The sequence below is a fragment of the Biomphalaria glabrata genome, chromosome 6 (assembly GCF_947242115.1).
Source record: "Biomphalaria glabrata chromosome 6, xgBioGlab47.1, whole genome shotgun sequence".
In the NCBI taxonomy this organism is placed as follows: Eukaryota; Metazoa; Mollusca; class Gastropoda; family Planorbidae; genus Biomphalaria; species Biomphalaria glabrata.
Window position 1 is genome coordinate 51,730,689 of NC_074716.1, and position 21,885 is coordinate 51,752,573.

The 21,885-nt window shown below is 36.6% G+C and overlaps 1 protein-coding gene and 1 long non-coding RNA gene across 4 annotated transcripts in view; both read left to right on the forward strand.

Annotated features, from left to right (window-relative positions):
• Window positions 1-8,769, forward strand: part of LOC106080273 (inositol polyphosphate 5-phosphatase OCRL-like) — a 55,861-nt gene extending 47,092 nt beyond the window's left edge. For all 3 annotated transcript variants that reach the window (XM_056031857.1, XM_056031859.1, XM_056031858.1), the window contains exons 24-27: window positions 525-609; window positions 1,381-1,514; window positions 2,834-2,945; window positions 3,285-8,769. In XM_056031857.1, coding sequence (XP_055887832.1) covers window positions 525-609; window positions 1,381-1,514; window positions 2,834-2,945; window positions 3,285-3,448 — 495 coding nt within the window. In that variant the 3' untranslated portion in view covers window positions 3,449-8,769. The remainder of the gene's footprint in view (window positions 1-524; window positions 610-1,380; window positions 1,515-2,833; window positions 2,946-3,284) is intronic.
• A 5,112-nt stretch (window positions 8,770-13,881) lies between these two features.
• Window positions 13,882-21,885, forward strand: part of LOC129926590 (uncharacterized) — a 62,212-nt gene continuing 54,208 nt past the window's right edge. The window contains exon 1 of the long non-coding RNA XR_008778289.1: window positions 13,882-14,206. This is a non-coding gene — a long non-coding RNA (uncharacterized LOC129926590). The remainder of the gene's footprint in view (window positions 14,207-21,885) is intronic.

Genomic DNA, 21,885 nt, shown 5'->3' on the forward strand with positions numbered 1-21,885 from the left:
ATATATATATATATATATATATATATATATATATATATATATATATATATATATATATATATCATCTTTAACTATACTTTAGTCTGTTGGACTATTAAGGCTCAGGGGCATGGTTGCTGGGTGGTTAAGCACTTGGCTTCTGCACCTGGGGTCCTGGGTTTGAATCTCTGTGAAGACTGGGATTTAGGATTTCAGGATTTTTAGGGCACCCCTGAGTCACCCAACTCTAATGGAAATATAAAGGCGGTGGTCCTTGTGCTGGCCACTTGACATCCTGCTCGTTAACCTTAGGCCAAAAAATCAGTCCAGTACTTATAGCCTCCCAGTATGGGCCACTAGTTGTTCAAAATGTAACCCACTACAGTCTCCCTTGTGATCTGTGGTCAAAACATGCTATTCATATAATTAGACTGTAGGGACATATTCAGTACATGCTAGAGTCATAAGACAACAGAGTCAAATAATTTGTTGAACCTTGAACTTTTTGAAAGTGAGAATCAAATGTAAACATTTTGTATCTGCAGGACGAGTTGTTTCAACAGCCAGGAAGGAACTCTGAGATTCAATTCATCCGAGATTGTTTAGACACTGGCAGACCTGAGCACATTCGTATCCTTTGGTAGATCAATTAGCTGAATATGTCAACAGGGGTGTGTATATATCAAAAGAGATGTGTATATGTCAACAGGGTTGTTTATGTCAACAGAGATGTGTATATGTCAATTTGAATGTGGGTATATGTATATGTGCTTATATCAACTTTGATGCGTTAACTGTTATGTGTGTATGTCAACAGGGATGTGTGTATGTCAACAGGGATGTGTTTATATCAACTGTGATGTGTTAACTGTTATATGTATATGTCAACAGGGATGTGTATATATCAACTGTGATGTGAATGTCAACAGGGATGTATTTATATGAACTGTGATGTGTTAACTGTTATATGTATATGTCAACAGGGATGTGTATATATCAACTGTGATGTGAATGTCAACAGGGATGTATTTATATGAACTGTGATGTGTTAACTGTTATGTGTATATGTCAACAGTAATGAGTTTATATACTATGATGTGTATATGTTAGAAGTCTTACCAGGGTTGCGTATTTACTGACAAGGCTGTGTATAGGCTATCAGGGTTGTAGACTGGGCTGTGAAATAGGTTGTGTAATTGTAATATATGTTAACTGTGTTCTGTAATGGTGGACCAGGCCATGTTTGTGTTAAGGTTGTGTATTTGTCTACTTGGCTGTGTATTGACTTTGTGTATACAATTTTTGATACTGAAAGCTGTCCTTGTGCTACTAAAGGTATCAGGTTAAACATTAATTACATGGGACAGAGCTCTTGACAACTTTTCCTTAACCTGGAAACAGCTGACAGTTTAAGTGTTCACTCTGTGGCTGAAGCTTTCCTCATGTTTCTGGAGTCCCTGCCTCAACCTGTGATCCCGTATGAGTTCTACACTAAATGTCTTTCAACCTCAAACAACCTGCTGCTGAGTAAACAGGTCAGACTGGAACATCTACAAAATGTATTCACTTTAACTCTATAGCATACATCGGTTTTAATTACTTACTAATGAAAAACAGTAGTTTCATCCTAAGATCCCCCTTGTTGTGAATGCCTGACTCTGCACTATCATGGGCACATAAAATTATGTCTTTCAATAATTCAAAAACACCCAGGATTAATGAAAAGAAAATAAACATTTCATAAAAGCTTCAACTGTAACTGTAAACAACTCCATCAAATGTTCCTAAAGTACAAAACCCTTCACTGTGATTTGAATTCAAGACCCTTGTTTCAGAAGCTTAACACTTTACAACTTCACTGTTATGTCCCAAAAGTGATTTGAATTCAAAACCTTTTTTTCAGAAGCTTAACACTTTACAACTTCACTGCCATGTCCCAAAAGTATTTTGTAAAAAAAATGTTAGGGTCTAGAACAAAGCTATGGATGTAAGTCTCAATGGTTGTTGCTTTCTATTGTCTCTTCATGGGTTCCAAAAGTTAGACAGAAAAGTTTGGGTGGATGGAAGGTCCTTAAACTGGCAGCTTTGTGCTAATACCTTGAATGCTGTGAATTCAATACCCATGCTGGCCACATTTTTTTTTTTTTTTCAATGGCTATTCTACCCAGTCTAATGTTGAGTTGATCTGATCCTTTCCAATGTGATACTATTGACTATAAAGTAGGATTAGATTTTTTTAAAAAATAAATTATTACTTGTTTTAACATCATTTCACATTGAAGACAAATGAAAGATACATGAACAAGCTACAAAGAAAATCCTTACCTCCCCTGGCTTAACAATGGATTTTGATTCACGGTGCCCCCGCTGCGGGGAAGAAGAGGAAACCGTGCCTCATATTCTGTTTGACTGCCCCAGACTTGCTGATCTCCATCTCGACAGGTCTGGGAAACCCAAAATTCTCGACCTGTATGGCGACATTTATGCAGTACGCAAGTCAGCAGGGTTTTGCAAGAGAGGATTTGAGCCTCTCAAGCCCTCACTCTAATGGAGTTTGATGATGATGATGATGAACAATGGACTAGAATTTGCCATTGTCTCTTTTGAATTTCTCCCCTTCCCCCCCAAAAAAACAACAAAAACAAATTATTTTTTTTCTGTAATACTTTCCTGAAGATGTCATAAAGATGAAACTAATAATGGAGAGAATCCTTCTCTAAACTGTCATTAGTGGAGTTCCAGGCAAAGAATGCAAAGTCAAAAGCTTGAAAAAACAAACAAGACCTAAACCATTTTTTTTGTTAGTCTATTAAGTCCAAGCCTTCACCCCAATGTGTCCTGATTTCTCTTCCAGCTTGTAACCAGTCTGCCTGGCTGCCATAAAAACACTTTCCTGTACATCTGTGCATTCCTTAGAGAACTGCTCAAGCATTCAGACAAGAATGGACTGGATATCAAATTCTTATGTAAGTTTTCATTTTATGTTGGATCTGGATTGATTGTTTCTTTGTTGTTTGTTTGTAAAATGTTTTCCATGTTTCGGATGTTCCTTCAGAGTTGAAGATAATTACTTCCTAGTCCAAACCTCCCGCAGGACGACGGGATGGGAGCGGGCAGGGTTTGAACCCTGGGCCATCGATAAATCTGAACGACAGTCCAGCGCGCAAACCGCACAACCAAGCAGCCATCCTTGTTCCTCCATGTATTACCTTCAACTATCCTTAAGTCTGTTGTGAAGTCCTGACCTGGCTTTGACATGGACACATTTTGCTTGCCTAACATGTTGTTGTTTTTTTTACTTTCAGGTTCTTTCTTTGGCGAGGTGATGCTGAGGCCGCAGACTCCGTTGTTCACCACAGCCTCCGCAAAAGAAGCCGTGGTTAAAGAAAGGCGAAGCAAGCTGCGTGAGGAAGATGCAAAGAAAGCCGCGTTCATGTATCATTTTCTGAGCAACGAAATTGAGCTGTAGCTGAAGGCTGTCTCTGAGTTTGAAAGGCTCATACGTATCTAGACACACAGTACTAAAGAATGTCCAAACCTGTGCAGTGACTGAATCTGAACCTGTATATCAAGTGGTTCTTCATGATTGAAATCCATTTAAAACATTTAGAGATAAAAGATAAAGGTTGGTGGTATCTTGGGAAATAACTTATAATCTGCTTGGCGGAGTGCAGACATATCTTTAAATGTTCTAATGAATGCATTGCTATTAATGTTGCTGTTAAGTTTCCTGAAAGTTTGGATTTCAAAGGTTGCCTCAGTGGTTTTATGTTGCTAGATTATTTAGATACCGGTTTTTAATCTTCTGATCTTGTCCATCACAATTCTGTTGGATACTAAAGGTTGCCTCATTGCTCTATATTGTTGAATATTAGATGAATTAGATATTTTATCCTTAAATCTTGTAATTAACATTACTAATTGTGCTACCTTTCATGTCATTGTTGTAAAACCACAATTCTGCCTACAGGCCGGCCATATTGGCTGTAGCTTGGTATATTGAAAGTGAGCTTTAAGTGTTAAATATACTGTCTGATGTAATTTATTATCTTCTCACACTGTTGCACTTAGTGAAAAGATTAACACTGATGGAGTCAGTGACTTGTGATACGTTTTTTTTTGCCATGTGGGAGCGGTGATTTGCATATATATTTGTTTTTTCAACTTCTCATAATGTAGAGTGAAGGTCAGTTTGATCTTCTTCAGATAATGCACACACAAACACACATTGTTGAGCTCCAGTAATTGGTTGCTTGCGTGCGTTACACATTTATATTTAGATTGTCTGAATATCTTATGAAATATGTTTTATATTCAAATTTTTGTTGATTACTTTCCTTGATATCAGCATACTCCCCCCACACCCACCCCAAACCTTTTTTTTTTTCCATTCCAGAGCCCTTTTATAGAACAAATGTTGTCATTGATATTTAGGGCCTGAAACTTGGTGGCACAGAGGCTGTAAGAAACCTGGTACTTGACAGTATCATCGAAGAGGCTTGAAATCATGCTTCAGTACGCACACTACCCCTTGCATCCCTTGTCTTCAATTTGCCACAATGCCGATGGCCACTTTTATAAGCCATTCCCAAACAAAAGTATTTCATTCAGTTAATCTGGTGGAGTCCAAGATAATGACTCACAAAGTACAACTAAGCCTGTTGTTGCAGAAGGTTTGAAACCTTAATTGTGGCATCAACCATGGTTTGACTGAAATCTTACAACTTTTTTTTTTATTTATTTAATTATGGAGTCCATAAGTCATCAATGTTTGTGACATACAAAATGATGGCATGGAGTGAGTTTTATAGCATACCAGCCTGGTCCAACAGTACATTCAACTCAAACCTAGCTCCTTCTAGTGGTCACATTACTCACTAACCAAGATCCCCAATTGAATCAGTAGTTCTAGTTCCTTATTTGGTCCAGTGGTGACAATACACTTAACACTTTGGTCCATAATTTCACTAGGCATTCTGTGCTAGATACTACATAATACTGAACAGATCTGTGAACAATGAATTGATGTTTCTATGTTAATTTTATTATTTTGTATTAACCTTTATTGCTCTTTGTATTATGTTCTTAGGCTACTAAATGTAGTGCTTTTATAATGAATAATGTTTGCTGTTCCTCTTCTTAATAGATGTTTTAATTGTAATCTATTGGGTTTTTAAAATATTTACTTTTAAAAGTATGTAGCCTACAATGGCTCTAGTGAAATGTGACACCCTAAAGTCAAGTATTTACCTTGTCTAGATATATTATTAGTTCAGTGTTATCCATTCAAGTCTATCTTTCAAATATCTAAATGTAAAATAGTAAGTACAGGTCTAAACTGAGTGATGTATAAAAACAACTGGTGACAAAATCTCCCATATTCTTTGATCTTCAAAGCCTGTTAGTCTTGGACCAAAATTTAATAAGACCTTTGTGTTGGATGTGTTTTGTTGAGTGTAAATATCCCCAATTAGTTTAGTCATGGGTTGTTCAGATTGTGCAGCCTTTTGAGTCCAGATAGTTTAACACAAGGGATCTTACACTGTAATTAAAGCATTTTTTATAAATTATAAGATTTGATTAAGTTTTATGCTTTTATCTCACTAAACTACATTCAAAGGCATTTTGGAAGAGAGGCTCTTGTTACTGTGTTGTAACTGCATTTTATATTTTGTTACAGGCTACACCAGTTGTTGTTTTATTTTTTTTGTTGTTGTTTTATTTTTTGTTGTTTTTCTAAACATTCTAATCAAGGGAGACTATTGTAGAATCAGGGATACAAATCGAAGTGACCATCAATTTTATGTATTTATTTAAATTATCTTATGTTGCATTTGCAGCCAGCCACAACTTTTTGTCTGGGTCTGCATTAAGACATAAAGATATTTGCATATGAACAAATGTGTCATTTTCTTGTTCGTCCCGAAACTTGACATACGACAATTTATTGCCAGTGCAGGAATGTCACACTCATTTCATCACATAATAAAGGCAATATCCCTATATTCATCTAGGGGCAGTACTCTACCTTTAGTGCCATCTATTTAAGTTGAATGACTTGTTCCTATTTTTGTTACGTTAATCAGAGTTTTGAATTGATCTTGAGTAAATCAGTTTGGTGTTAGTCAATACCTACATGTTCTCTCTCTCTCTCAGCCATTGGGATGTGCCCATAGAGTCATTATATACTATACAATCAATTGTTTAGATGGTATGCTATGTGTATGTATCCGAGTGTTAAAAGAACTGTTATAGTGTTTGCAGTGTTCTTGTTGCCTTTGTTTATTCTTGAGGCTTTATAAGTTTGACTGTTCTTCTTCCTCCTCATCATCATTATTATGTTGGAGCATTCAGATGACTGGACCAATTTATGAGATGAGTTGCACAATGGTTTCCAAATCTGGGAGCTCACCATGTAGTTTTCTTTCTATTGTAGTGTTTTGTGTGGCCATCTTGGTAAAGAGAGCAGTTTTGGAGGACATGGTCAGCATTCTCTGGTGACACTCCACATGGGCAGATTTCACAGGTTCCAATTTTGAGCTTCCGGTTCATATGTTGTCGCATTCTGTTGTGTCCAGTCCTGAGTCGAAAGATTAGACGTTGGTCTTGTCGGGATAGCTTATAATTGGCGTCATCTTTCTTGTGATTCGGATAAGAGCTTGTCCATTTCTCGTTTATTCTATTCCCTATTAGTTTCTTCATTTCTTCTGGATAGAATGCAATGTTTAATTGTGAGTTTGTTCTCCCACACTTGGCGAGTGTGTCAGCCTTCTCATTTCCTTCTAGTTCTATATGTGCTGGTTTCCATTGGCTTAGGTTAAGTTTGGCTGATGATTGTTGCTTTTTGTTACTCAGCTGTTCGAATAGTTTTTAGTTTCTCTGTTTGCGAGCTGTGCCCTTCACAGAATTCCTTGTAGCTTTGCGTGAGTCCGTCTAGTTATAAAACACAATGACTTACAGCCAGATGTAGCTTTTACTCCCAAACCTAGCAGACATATCCTCCTTCAACTGCACAACCATTGGTAGACTTTTCATGTATTCTTCTTGTTCATGACTGATAAATAGTTGTCATTTTTTTATTCTCACATATGCCATACATGAACACAAGTGTTAAGCTCCGATGGAGTGTTGTCAATGTTTTAGATCATTTGGACATTTCGCTATGTTACAGTAGTGAATTCATCTCCCTTTTGCTTTGTGTATCCCCCCCCCCCCCTTCTTTGTAGTGAACGTATAGGCCAGTGAACAAACTGAACTAAACCACAACCATTTCTAGGTCTCGTTTGTTTCAGTCACATTGTGAGGTTTGCGCTAGGAGAATGAAAAGTATTGAGTCCTTGATCATTTTTACAAACGCATACATGAACTTAGAAGCTGCCTTTCTGATTGTGGGCACCTGTTAGTTGTGTTGACTTCTGAAATGCAGAGCCCTATGTAAAATACAAACGTGAATCTAAGTGTAGAAACAATGAATGATGCATGCAAGGACAGAATAATGGCCATATTTAATTCACCATTTCCTCTCATTTCTGGTTGGTTACCTGGTCGAGGGGTATGTGCTTTGGGCTCCCATCGTGATAAGTCACTAGTTCAATCCCTGTCCACTTTCATTCGCTGCTGTCCTGCAGGAGGTTAGGACTACAAGTAGATGTCTTCTGAAGGTCTGAAACTGGCCAAGCAAAAACTTTTTAAAAAAAAAAGTTTTACTTAGTGCTGCCATTAGATAGTAACATCTAAGTACCATGGCATCATAAACTGGAGCAGTAGTTCTCAATTTGGTAAACATGTACACTTAGAAGCTCTTGACATAACAGTAGAGATACTTACAAGAAATCTGGGGGGGGGGGTTATACTGGCTAAGATTCTATAGAAATAGTCATTGTTCTATATTTGTTGAATTTCTTATCAAGTGAAGTCATGTTCCCCTTTCAGATGTTTAAGTCACTTGTTTCTGTTACCCACGGTTAACGAAGGTGTCATTTGGCCAGCACAACAACCAACCGCCTTTACTTTTCCTCAACTAATATCGGGTACCCATTACAGTTAAGTGAACTTAAAGACACATAAAGATCCTGAAATAAAAAAAAATCCCAGACTTCACTGAAATTTGAACTCTGGACCCCTGGTTCAGAAGCCAAACACTATACCACTCAGCCACTGCAGTACATAGAAGTTTAATTGTACACTTGAGATACAAGTAAAACAAAAGCCGCCTGTCCAATGAACTGGTCCTCAGCCCAGTGATATCCTCTTATCTTATCTTATCTTATATGATACAGACGTTACTTAAAAAAGCAGATGATTACGTCCTACGCGTCATGCATTTGGTCATGCATACTCTTCTTAGTGAACTGACCTCATGTGTTGGCCAGTTCTATCTTGGTTGTTATATGATAGTGAGTCTATCTAGACAGTACCTATACAAATGTTTGCAAGCCAGTCACAATGTTCATAGTAGTTCTACATGACCTATGTAAACATCTTTTCTTAGAATAGAGCTGCATAGCACTCTGATACAAGTTTTAAAACCCATTTGAACTTTCAGCCAAATTTGACTTTGGTCACTGGTCTGTATAGAAATAAACTTGATGTGTGTGTGTGTGTGTTGATGTTAATTTCAACATTTATAAGATGTTCTAAGGTTGTTTACTTTGTGAGAGAGTGTTTTGGAAAGTATCAGATGTGCTGGTTCCATAGCAAGAGGATGTTTCTATTAGAAAGCCTTGTTGTTTTATATATGTTCTCGTATCATCTCTAAAAGGTTATTGACAATAAACATTGTTTAGACTTCAGAGTTTTATGTTTACTGAATCTACATGTGAATGTAATAGGTGTAGATCTTGTTGTTTTTTTTTTATTGATTCGTAATAATTTCATCTTTTCTCTCTTTCTCTCTCTCTTTCTCTCCTCCCTCTCTTTTATTCTCTCTCTCTTCCTTGACTTCTTTCTCTCTCCACCCCTTTTCCTGTCTCCTCCCTTTATCTCTCTCTATCTTTCTTTCTCCTCTCTCTATCTCTCTCAGTACACTGGCCACTTAGAGGCTTGTCACTAGACGGGGCCCAAGGCGTGTGTGAATTTTATATGGGTCAGACATGAATAAAACATTTGGACCCTTGAAACTGAGCCTAGTAGACAAGGCTGGAGAGGGGAGATAATCGGTTGAAAAGTTCTTCAGGTCAAGTAGATAGATATTCTATTTCTCAGTAGCTAAACTGTATATTAACGTATTTTTAAAAAATACACTTGATCTAGTTGTTCTTTTTATAACTTACGAATCAGTAAAATTCTATCTTTATAAAGAGTTGCTGCTGAGTTTTGAGTTTGAATCTCGGTGGGGTCTGTTATATAGCGATTGCATTGTTTCTTCACAAGTGAAGAATAGAAGTCCACAGAACGACGAAGAAATGACGTCATGAAAGTGCCAATCAAATTTTCCTTTAGAACCTCTAGACCAGTGGTCTTTAACGGGGGCGTTTTCGAGATTTTGGGGGGCGCTGAGAGCCAAAGGGGCGGTAGGGGGGCGCTAGGCACAAAATGGGGCGCTGGGTATAAAGGCGGAAAGAAGAAACTAAAGGTGCTCTGAAACAAAACAAATTTTAAAATTCTTCAACATTAAACTGAATATAGACAAATTAAAGTTAACTTGCTTCTAATTTAAGAACAGAAACAGCGTTAGAAATTGAGTTCGGGAATCCCATTTTCTATTTTTTAAATTCTTACTGTTTTGCTATGATTGAAGAGTATTTATTGTCCATGGATCTCGCGCATATAAACATTTAAGATTTGATAAACAAAGTAGATAATACGCCTTTTAGATTATAGTTAATTTTATCTACATATTTTAATATATTAATATCTAAATGTTAATTGCAATAAAACATTAAAGGTAACATTAAATAGAATAATTTTACTTTTTAAAAACAAAAAACATAACGAAAACTCACTGGTATGTCATATAATATTTCCTTGAGATTTAGTGAATTGCCACTAGAAAAAAAAGTAAGTTCTTCTTTGATGGCATTTTCAGATGAGGTTATGAAACCAAGTCGGCTTCACGAACATATTGCGATATCGAAAAATAATTTCAGAATATTCATGAACAATTATAAAAATCTACAATTAAAACAATATTAAAACAAAAAACAGCAAAGCAGGATATGTTTTAGTGGCTTTTTAGAAAAATGCATAGCTTTTTAAAAATTCTTATGATAGTGTTGAAAAATTGATTAAAACTAAATTTATTTTAAAACATGTGTAACACAAAAATACTTTTTTTTCTGTTAGAGATGAAATATTATTTCAAAATTGTCTTGTTATGTAGCTTATGGGGACATATAGGAAACCATCGGTGGTTGGACGCTACAATAATATAGAATAAAGAACAAATCTATTTACTATTCACCTTGTGAGTTATGATACACAAGAAAAGTTTAGCCCGCAATTTCATTTCTATTTGAATTTAATTATAAAACTGTAAATAAAATACAAACCCTTGCCGAAAATAAGCGCATCTTTCAACAGTTTTATAAAACAAATGATGAAAAAGGTGTTAGACTCTTGTTGTAAACTGAAGTTCGCTGGATTTCGAAAGGGTTTGTTAATGGTTATGGCTCGTTTTTTAAGCTCTTAAATAATATTTTTTTTTGAGAAACTGGAAGATTCAACGATTGGCGATGACTTAAAGCAGGCTAAAAAATTGTTTTACACGGTAGGCATCTAACACAAATGAATGAAGCGAACCTCTGACAGCTAGGAAAGAGATTGACTTTTATTGATAATATCATTTTCTCTTTTATCGAGATATTAAATCTATTTTAAAGAGTTTTACAATCTCACATAACTTGTTTGTTGACAAATGAATTACTGCCCAAGGACACCGATATCTATGCAATTCCCATAACAATGCTCTATGAAGAAATTAAGATTCGCTTCTAAAATAAAAAAAAAATGTATATAAATGACAATTATTAAACATCTGTTACAGACGTTCAAATTGAGTTGCATGAAAAAATAGATTTACAAAACTATGTCTTCAGTAATAAAGAATGTAAACATAGGAGGCACACAGTGGCGTAGCTAGGGTGGGGGGAAATTTGAAAATCCCCCGGGCCCCCATTTAAAGGGGGGGGGCAAATTATTGCTTTTTTAATTAATTAAATTAAATATTACGCAAAATGCATCGGCTTCCAAAGATGTCAAGCCCCCTGGCCCCCAAACGATGGAAATTCCTAGCTACGCCCCTGGAGGCACAACAGAGATGTGGCTGCATTTAAATGTTTCAGTAAAATTCCAAACTTAGGTCGAAAATGGAATTATGTTTTAGCTATTGCACCAACATACATGGTTAACCTAGATTTAGTGCGTAACAAAGTTAATGAATAGGCAAAGAAATAGACTGGATGTAGCAAATAGAGGAGACCTTCGCCTTGCCTTGGCTAATTTAAAGCTTGAAATATTTAATATTGTCAGACTGCAGGAGGCACAAGGTTACCATTAGCTTAATTTCATTTTGTAGTGAATTCAGCAATAGTAATATTTATATTAAAAATTAAAACTAAATTTACAATTAAACCTAAAAACAGTAGGCCCTAATATTCAAAACTTCAAACGGAGACTATTCTTAGGATTTGAAAGAAAGTCTTTACAATTAATTTTTGTGTGTAATCACTGCAAATTATTTGACATAATTTTTGCATAATGATAATATTGGCTGTTTTTGCCTTTAATTCCGAAGATTACGGCTGAGTCCAGTGTTTCACATAACTACGGAAACCCAACTGCGACCTACATATTTTCCCGAAATTTATGCAGACAAAACCGTTGTATGCTGGCTTTTCTTTGAGTATCAAATGTTTGTCCCGCAGTTTTTGTAAGAGCTCTCGAACTGTTTCTCTCAGAGGCTATCTGCTGCCAGAGAATGCTGCCAGGTACTTTCCTCTATGCCAGTGAGAGCGAAATGGCGCCTGAATAAATCTTTATAGCGCTCACGGGGGAGAGGGGCACCTCAAAGCTCGTCAGTCATAGGCCAAGGAGTTAACAACAATCGCCTTTGGCATGCGGTCGTCTCTCAAGCGGGATAAGTGTTATTGACAGCATAAAAATTAATAGATAGATGATATTTTGTTCAAATTTGCATTCTCGCGCTTCTTTATAACTGTTTTTCTTAGAGGGGGGCGCTGGCGGATTTTTTTAAAGAAAAAATTCGAAAAGGGGGCGGTAGGCCAAAAAAAGGTTGAAGACCACTGCTCTAGAGATTGTTTAAACTCGAGGGAAATGAGAGATAATACTCTGATTAGAAGAGCCCGCAATCAACTAGTCTAGAAGCTAGGTTGCATCTATTGGGGTTGGTCATTGCAAGCTTCGCTTTCCCTCAAGCAAAGCCGAGTATGACCGCTGTGGAGATTGGTACCACATGTGGAACAATAACGTGGATCAGATATTTGGAATGAGAAGGTGGATCAGACATTTGGAATGAGAAGGTGGATCAGACATTTGGAATGAGAAGGTGGATCAGACATTTGGAACGAGAAGGTGGATCAGACATTTCTTGGTGAAACTTCTTACATTTCAGTCATATGCAATGAACTTGGGTCCCCATCATGATGACAGCCAGAAATGTAGATTTATGTCCCCATCACGATGACAGCCAGAAATGTAGATCTATATGTCCCCATCATGGCGACAGCCAGAAATGTAGATATATATGTCCACATCATGGCGACAGCCAGAAATGTAGATTTATATGTCCACATCATGGCGACAGCCAGAAATGTAGATTTATATGTCCACATCTTGACGTATTACTGTTGAATCATGGGATATTTGAACGGGAAATCATACATCACACGGTGAAGGCTCGAGTGAATATTTTTGTTTTTAAAAAAAAAAATTATTTAAATAGTTTATCTTTAGAAACTAGGTCAGCTGTGGATAGCCCCCACCCGACCCTCTGAATTCCATCGCTCTAATATTCCCCCATCAGTGTGTCAGGGCACGTGGTACACATAGGCCTACTTAGCTACAAGATGGAACTCGTGTCACGTGAGATAAGCTAGAAGAGGTGACATCACCAAGATTGCGTCACCGTCCGCTTAGTTTATCATTGAAGCTCAAGCAACACTCCAACAACGCCACCACACAAAGAGAACATACAGTGAATAAGTATAACACCACACACACACACACACACACACACACACACACTTTTGTGTAGAGCGGTATCTTGACGTCAGCAAATCTCGTGAGTAGAATTGATGATAGAATCCGTATAGTAAGTCCAGTGCCCGAAAAATCTTAAGTTTGATAACAGCGTATGACAGTCGAGTTATGTGCCCTTGTAAGAGTGCACACGATTTGAGTCTAATAGAATTTAAAAAAACGATCTTGTTTTTACAAAGCTTATATCAACTCACTCTGGCCAAAAGTTTGTACACGTTATTTCTACCACACCCAATCTCGGATTAAGCTAAAATTTTGGACAATAATTTCTTTGGCATGACAACACAAGAATCAATTTTTAAAAATTAAACAATAAGTTAGTTAACTATTGGTAATTAATTATCACTACGCAAAACAGAATGATTTAACTGTATAGAATTTAGCCCTTGTTATGTAGAGAGAGAGAGAGTAGTCCTTAAGGGACTGCAGGCACGACATGGCCTAAATTGTGCCGATGTGTCTAAAATCAAAATCAAATCAATGAAAACAGCAGAGTTTGTGTCCAGGTCTTCTGCAAGAGAGGATTTGAACCTCTCAACTTCTCGCTTAAATGTTTGGTAATGATGATGATGGACACATAAACATTTAAACTAGGTCACAAGGGTCCCCAAAATTTTACCCGCTGACTGTAAATATTAGTTTTAATAATCACGCGTTACCATCTCATGATACGACAGACACATTGCCAGTAAACAAACAGAATGTCAAGTGGTGTATCTAATAAATGACACACGCTACTTCAAAAAAGAAGATATAGATATAGACTTGTGACTTTGCAAATTCTGTTAAAACTTTGCCTGTGTCTAGACTTGTCAAAATAAATGTATATAGAGATAGCTATCTAAAACAAAAATCTTTCGTAGGTTTTATTGTCTTTGGCTGCGGTGATAGGTAGATCAAATAGTGTCCCGAGGATTAAAACTGTAATTTATCCCTTTCGTCGAAGGGGATAAACAAGGGAATCCACTCCAACAGTCTCTCAAGAGTTACCTTCTCACCAGCAGACGAGGTAAGCGATGGTGTCACGGCTTTCTGAAACTGTTAATATAAAAACTTTATTTGTCCTTAAACCGAGATAGAAATCTAGGTAAATGAGGTAGCGAAGGTATTTGACCCAAAGGTAAACTAGACATAGTGACTCTAAACTACTGTACACAGTTGATAAAGTAAAAAAAAAAAGGAAATCTAGACCTATCGAGATAGCTTGGGGGGTGGGAAGTCCTAATAATTTACTAGAAGAGTGATAAGCAACGAAAGGTTGATTATAAAGTCATCTAATTATCATATAGTCTTAACAGCAATGTGTGTGAGTGAAGAGAAGAGACAGTCAACTTTCCGTACCACTTTAAATATAAAGGGACATTTCTTATTTCGTATTAAGGAAGAATGCATATAATTGCATCTTTCTTTCCTTGTGCCAATAGAGAGCGGCTTGCCTGAGTTCAAGTCTCTGATTAACATGCACCACTAGTTAAACATATGAATGTAATTTATTGTAAAGAAAGTAAAGTTTCCTTTTTCAGACCATCAGATGATGTAAAGGTCATCTGTTTATGTGGCCCACTGTTAACTAGGGTGTCATGTGGCCAGCACAACGACCAACCCGTTTTTACTTTTCCCCAACTTAGGTACCCATTAAAGCTGGGTGAACTCAGAGGCGCCCTAAAGATTCCGAAAGTTAAAATCGTAGTCTTCACCAGGATTCGAAGCCTGGGACTCTGGTTCGGAAGGGAAGTGCTTTGCCGCTCAGCCACCGCGCCTCCCGATGCATGGATGTGCATATGAAATACTTTTTTTTTTTTGTGAAGGAACGTTTGTGATTTATGAAGTAACGTCTGTATTATATAAGATAAGATAGGATGAGACAAACATTTCAACAAGTTGGGACTGATCCTGACCTGAAACAGATGGGTTTGTTCTATTGTGTAATGTGTTCTTTTGTGTAATGTGTTCTATTGTGTACTGTGTTCTATTGTGTAATGTGTTCTATTGTGTATTGTTTTCTATTTGTGTAATGTGTTCTATTAGTGTATTGTGTTCTATTGTGTAATGTGTTCTATTGTGTAATGTGTTCTATTGTGTATTGTTTTCTATTTGTGTAATGTGTTCTTTTGTGTAATGTGTTCTATTGTGTAATGTGTTCTATTTGTGTAATATGTTCATTTGTGTAATGTGTTCTATTGTGTAATGTGTTCTTTTGTGTAATATTTTCTATTTGTGTAATGAGTTCATTTGTGTAATGTTTTCTATTTGTGTAATGGCTTTTACTTGTTTTATTTGTGTAATGTGTTATATTTGTGTAATGTGTTATATTTGTGTAATGTGTTATATTTGCGTAATGTGTTATATTTGGTAATGTGTTATATTTGCGTAATGTGTTATATTTGTGTAATGTGTTTTATTTGTGTAATGTGTTATATTTGTGTAATGTGTTAAATTTGTGTAATGTGTTATATTTGTGTAATGTGTTATATTTCTGTAATGTGTTATATTTCTGTAATGTGTTATATTTCTGTAATGTATTTTTTTTGTGTGTAATGTGTTTTATTTGTGTAATGTGTTATATTTGTGTAATGTGTTATATTTGTGCAATGTGTTATATTTCTGCAATGTGTATATATATGACAATAAGGAAACAAAGAAATGTAGGTTTAATACGCTTGAAGTTTGCCCGATTGACCTGAAGCCAGTGTGCACTCATACCGAGTCATTGGAAAGCATCTGAGTTCCGAGTGAACCAAGGCACAACGTCACGTGATGGGGGCTGGTACCTTTAGCGGAGCTCTGTAATAGCTCTCTCATTCTGCTTCGTTCAATGACATTTTGAATAAACGGTAAAGAACTTGGCTGCGAAACCAATGGTGTTGAGTTCGAATCTCTACTAGAATGTGATTTCGGGATTGTAGGAAATACTAATGACATCCATGACAACTGTCCAGATATAATTCAATAAGGATCAGAAAGGATAACTGCGTTGGCTAACTATACCTTCAATTATGCTGGTTACTTCCCCTTTGCTTAGTTACACAAATAGTGCTTTATATTCTCGGTCACAAAAGTACGAAAATATAAATATACTATATTGACGATAATTTTGTATCTCAATGAAAACCATTATTTAATTTTTAATTATTTCTACAATACACTGCATAATTGTAATAATAATGACAATGACTTTGATTGCGAAGATTAAGGTTGAGTGCAGTGTTTCATATTAGGCAGACCCAGTTGCGACCTATATATTTTGGCATCTTGTGCAAACCAATTTGATTCTGATAGGAAGTTTGTGACATCCAGATCGATAGCCATGAAATGAACTTCAAAATGTTTCTTCAAGAAATAACAGTGTTTATTCAATGCAACCATTCAGAGACATTTACCAAACATCCCCATCTGTAGATTAACCACTTTATACATAGCCTCCACTCCCAAAACTGTATTCATCAGTTTCTGTACTAAACATACAAATTTGGTTCTAGATTATTGCTGAGTGCAGATATCCAGCTATTACAAGCATTGTACTATAATAGTCTACTCACTTAACCAGCTAAATTTGTATAATTATAATGAACATTTGAATTTGAGAACTGCCCCCCCCCCTTTTTTTTTCCCCTCGATCTTTTTATTTTTCTTTCTTTTTAAATGCTGGATACTTTTTAAGTTGAAACAAATAAAGAAAGGGACTGAACATGAAGTGTGTGTGTATGTGTGTGTCTGGTGGGGGTCATTGTGCTTTGTTCCATCAGAACGAGGCTTGTGTCCGTCACAGAAAACACAAACACGTTTACGTTGCGTGTCCAGGCCAATTTCTCGGGGCTCTAACTCTGCCCTTTCCACCAGCAGACGTGAATCATAGAATATCTCAGATTTCATAGCGTTCTGTTCCTCGGGTCATTTTCCTCTTCCAGCTCGTGCAATTGTCCCCGGAGGGAGGTCCTCTGGGACCTGAAACGCAATCTTGCTGTGGAGTACACGGCTCACTGTTAGGAGATGGGTTGGGATGGAGGGCATTCGACTGGGCAAGTCGCGGCATCGATGAGTTTGAAATGAATCATGTTATGTCAACAATTGCCCCTTACATCTGTTGATACACTTCTTTTGGCTTGTAAGAAACTGACGCATGGTCCATAATAAAGATTAGATACCATTGCTTTATAGATATAATATTTATAACTATATCTATCTGTCTATCTATCTACCGATAGATAGACAGACTGACGGACAGATAGATAGATAGACAGACAGACAGATAGATAATAGACAGACAGATAGATAGATAGATAGATAGATAGATAGATAGATAGATAGATAGATAGATAGATAGATAGATAGATAGATAGATAGATAGACAGACAGACAGACAGACCGACGGACAAATAGATAGACAGACAGACAGATAGATAGACAGACAGACCGACGGACAGATAGATAGACAGATAGACAGACAGATAGATAGATAGATAGATAGATAGATAGATAGATAGATAGATAGATAGATAGATAGATAGATAGATAGATAGATAGATAGATAGACAGACAGACAGACCGACGGACAAATAGATAGACAGACAGACAGATAGATAGATAGATTGATAGATAGATAGATAGATAGATAGATAGATAGATAGATAGATAGATAGATAGATAGATAGATAGATAGACAGACAGACAGACCGACGGACAGATAGACAGACAGACAGATAGATAGACAGACAGACCGACGGACAGATAGACAGACAGATAGACAGATAGACAGACAGATAGATAGATAGATAGATAGATAGATAGATAGATAGATAGATAGATAGATAGATAGATAGATAGATAGATAGATAGATAGATAGATGGACAGACAGACAGATAGATATACAGATAGATAGATAGATAGATAGATAGATAGATAGATAGATAGATAGATAGATAGATAGATAGATAGATAGATAGATAGATAGATAGATAGATAGATAGAGATTTTTATAAAAATAAAAAAAATGGGGAGCGACCTGAATCCCAACTCATGGCTTAATCCTTCTCTGGCTTCTCAAGCCAACACGGTAGCCACTCTGCTAGTGGCGAGATTGTATGGAAGTTTGTAGAGCTATTTATTGACTAATTCAGCTTATACCACCACCTAATTCAATTACAACTTCTTCCCCTTGTTCAAGATACCAAAAAAAAAAAGTGTATTACCAATAGTTAATTAACCAATTGGTTATTTATTTATTTTTATTCTTGTGTTGTCAGGTAAAAGAAAAAAGTGTGCAAAATTTCATCTTGATCCGATGATTGGGTGTGGGTAAAATAACATGTACAAATTTTTGGCCAGATAGGCAGAGTGAGTTGATATAAGTTTGGTAAAAAGAGAGAAAGACCGAGAGCGAGGGAAGGAGAAAAAAGAGAAAAGAGATTAAGCAAGGGGTAAAAAGAAAGTTAAGGGCGAAAAGAGAAAGAATAAAGATATTTTCAAAAAAGCAAGCAAGAGATAGAGAGGGTGGGGCTCAAATGTAGAACAACTTACAAGCTCGATCTTTTAATTATTACACAATTAGCTCTGGCAGAATCTGTATACAATCAACAGTCATATAATATATAGGCTATACATATATATACATATATATGTTAAGACACGCTTAAAATAGCTTCTTTATTCCAGACAAGCCCCGAAACACTACAAAATATAGCAGGGGCGTAGCTAGGAATTTTCCATCGTTTGGGGACCTGGGGGCTTGACCTCTTTGGGGGCCCCAGCATTTTGCGTAATATTTAATTTTTAAGGTAAAAAAAAAAACTCAAAAGGGGCTCGGAGGGATTTTCCAATTCTCCCCCCTCCTTCCCCCACGCTAGCTACGCCACTGAAATATAGGGCATACACCTTAAACACAAAAATATCATAATATTAGTCAATTCTGAACGCCCTAGTAGCGGACAGAGAACTTCTCCCAAAATACAGCAATGTGGCTAACTTCTCAACTCTAAAAACATGGAGGCTATCAGCAATCAGGGTTGGGCGTAACCGGTGGAAAACTGCCAAGAAAACTACAATAATAAAAATGTAAAAAAAAACTATCTTTTTAATTGGCAGACGACAGCTTGTAGTTGGCAAGTTCCCGCCCCCCCCCCAACCCAAACACGCACAGAAACATAAAGGTGAGAGTAAAATGATCGCAGAGTTATCCCTCCTTGTCGATTGTCCTGTCCAGGCCTTTGACGACTTTTATCAGTTAATGACTACGCAATAAAAGGCAATAGGAGAGTGGCCATGAAAGACCAATCAATAGATTGGAGTAACCTCCCACCTCCCCCGCAGCTAGAAGTGGGAAAGGGGGGGGGGGGGTGGGGTCTTGGTTGAAATGGTTCAGTCTTCAGATATGCAATCCTCAGCAGTTTTGGTTTTGTTTAGTAAGTTATTAGCCACTGACCTATATATATATATATATATATATATATATATATATATATATATATATATATATATATATATATATATATATATATATATATATATATATTAGCCACTGACCTATATATATATATATATATATATATATTTATATATATAGGTCAGTGGCTAATATATATATATATATATATATATATATATATATATATATATAGAGAGAGAGAGAGAGAGAGAGAGAGAGAGAGAAATAATGATAAAATCCGTTTCTTATTCCATATGCTAGGACACATTCGTACAAGTGCTCCTTCTTCTTCTCTATTGCCATTAGATCTTGGGAACAGGTTGCAAGGGCTTAGCGGAGCTTAAGCTCTCTAATTAACGTGTACAACCAGATTAATACGTGGATAAACGTAGGACGTAATGATCTTATTTGAAGACACGTCAGTAACATATAAGATAAGAAGGTAATAATAACAATTAATTTTGTTTCTCTCTGACGAAGCTCGACCCTGGCGGTGCCAGAGTACGAACTTTAGTTAATTAAAAAATAATAATGCTGTCATGAATACAAATAAAAAATAATTTCAATTCTATAATTTCAAGACATGCCATGACCGTAATTGGTCGCTTAATTTTCTGTTAAAATTGCGCAAGGCAAAATACAATGTGGGCGGTAACAAAGAATGCTGTTAATTAATTAGACTAGAGAGTTATCTGCCTTGAAACTCCCCAACCAAATATGGTATTGTAGTGTTCTGAATATTTTGTGTTACCTGTCTGGTGTGACACAGGAGCGCAGTGCCTGACCTAGCTTAACATGTGCCTCGTGTTTTGTCTGCTGTGTTTGGGTAATTGCTAATATGTTTGTGTTGTTTTTTTTTAATTTAGAGAAAAGAAATCTATCTTATAGTTTCCCCAATCAATTTACTAGAACTTATTTCATAATATTCTAATTTGAGTGACAATTGACCTCATTGAACGACAATAAAAGGCAGAGTCGTTGAGCGCTTGGCTTCCGAACCTGGGGTCCTGGGTTCCAATCTTAGCAAAGACTGGGATTTTGAATTTTCGTGATTTTTAGGGCGACCCTGAGTCAAACTAATTCTAATGGGTACCTGACTTTAGTTGGGGAAAAGTAAAGAAGGTAGGTCGTTGTGCTAGCCATATGGCACCCTCGTTAACCATGGACCACAGAAACAGATGAACTTAGCACCCTCTGCCCTATAGATCGCAAGGTCTGGAAACTACAAAAATAGAAACGCAAACACAAACGCACACATACAAACACAAGGGACGCCTTAAAGTACAAACGTAAATTGGAAATTGTCTTACAAACTCGCTTCATAGCTTGCTTGATATACTTACAAACTCGTTTCATTACATTGATTAATATACTTACAAACTCTTTTCATTACATCGATTAATATACTTACAAACTCTTTTCATTACATCGATTAATATACTTACAAACTCTTTTCATTACATCGATTGATATACTTACAAACTCTTTTCATTACATCGCTTGATATACTTACAAACTCTTTTCATTACATCGCTTGATATACTTACAAACAATTTTCATTACATCGCTTGATATACAATGGTATAATAAACTGGAGTATACAACCCCAGTCCTTCTTCTACCCCGGCTCCAATAGAAATACTTAGCGTATAAAGCAGGATATATAAGATTTTAAAAAGTTATACAGAAATCGTGTGTACAAAAAAGGCATAGGGATGGGATGGGATACATTTTTGGCGCTCCCACTCAACCGCGGCCGCCTCTCCAAGCCGCCCCCCCCCCTTTTCCATCAACTGAACCAGAATGAAAGTGATGATATTGGATTGTGTAGGTGTCGTGCAAAGGGACCCCGAAGAGAGGGCTGGGGGCTTCGTCCCCGCAACCGCTTTCATAAGTTTTTATTCGCAAAAAAAACTTAAAAAAAAAAAAAAACAATTGTCTTCTTTTCGTCTTAAGGCAGCAGACGATAGGGTCCAAATATCATAAGTAAATGGCCTGTAAAAAAACAAACAAAAAAAATCCCAGTCGAGTGGGGAAGGTGGTATCTTATCTTATCTTATCTTATAGATACAGAAGTTACTTCATAGGACTAGACAATTACGTACTTCGAATCTCATGTGTCAATCTAGTCATACATGTTAATCAGTGCCTTAAACTCGGCTATGGGAGGACAACATTAAAGAATGGACGGGCCTGTCTTTGAAAGAAATTCTATTCAAGGCAAAAGACAGAGAGGAAACAAGATCAACAGATCTTGCGTGCTGCC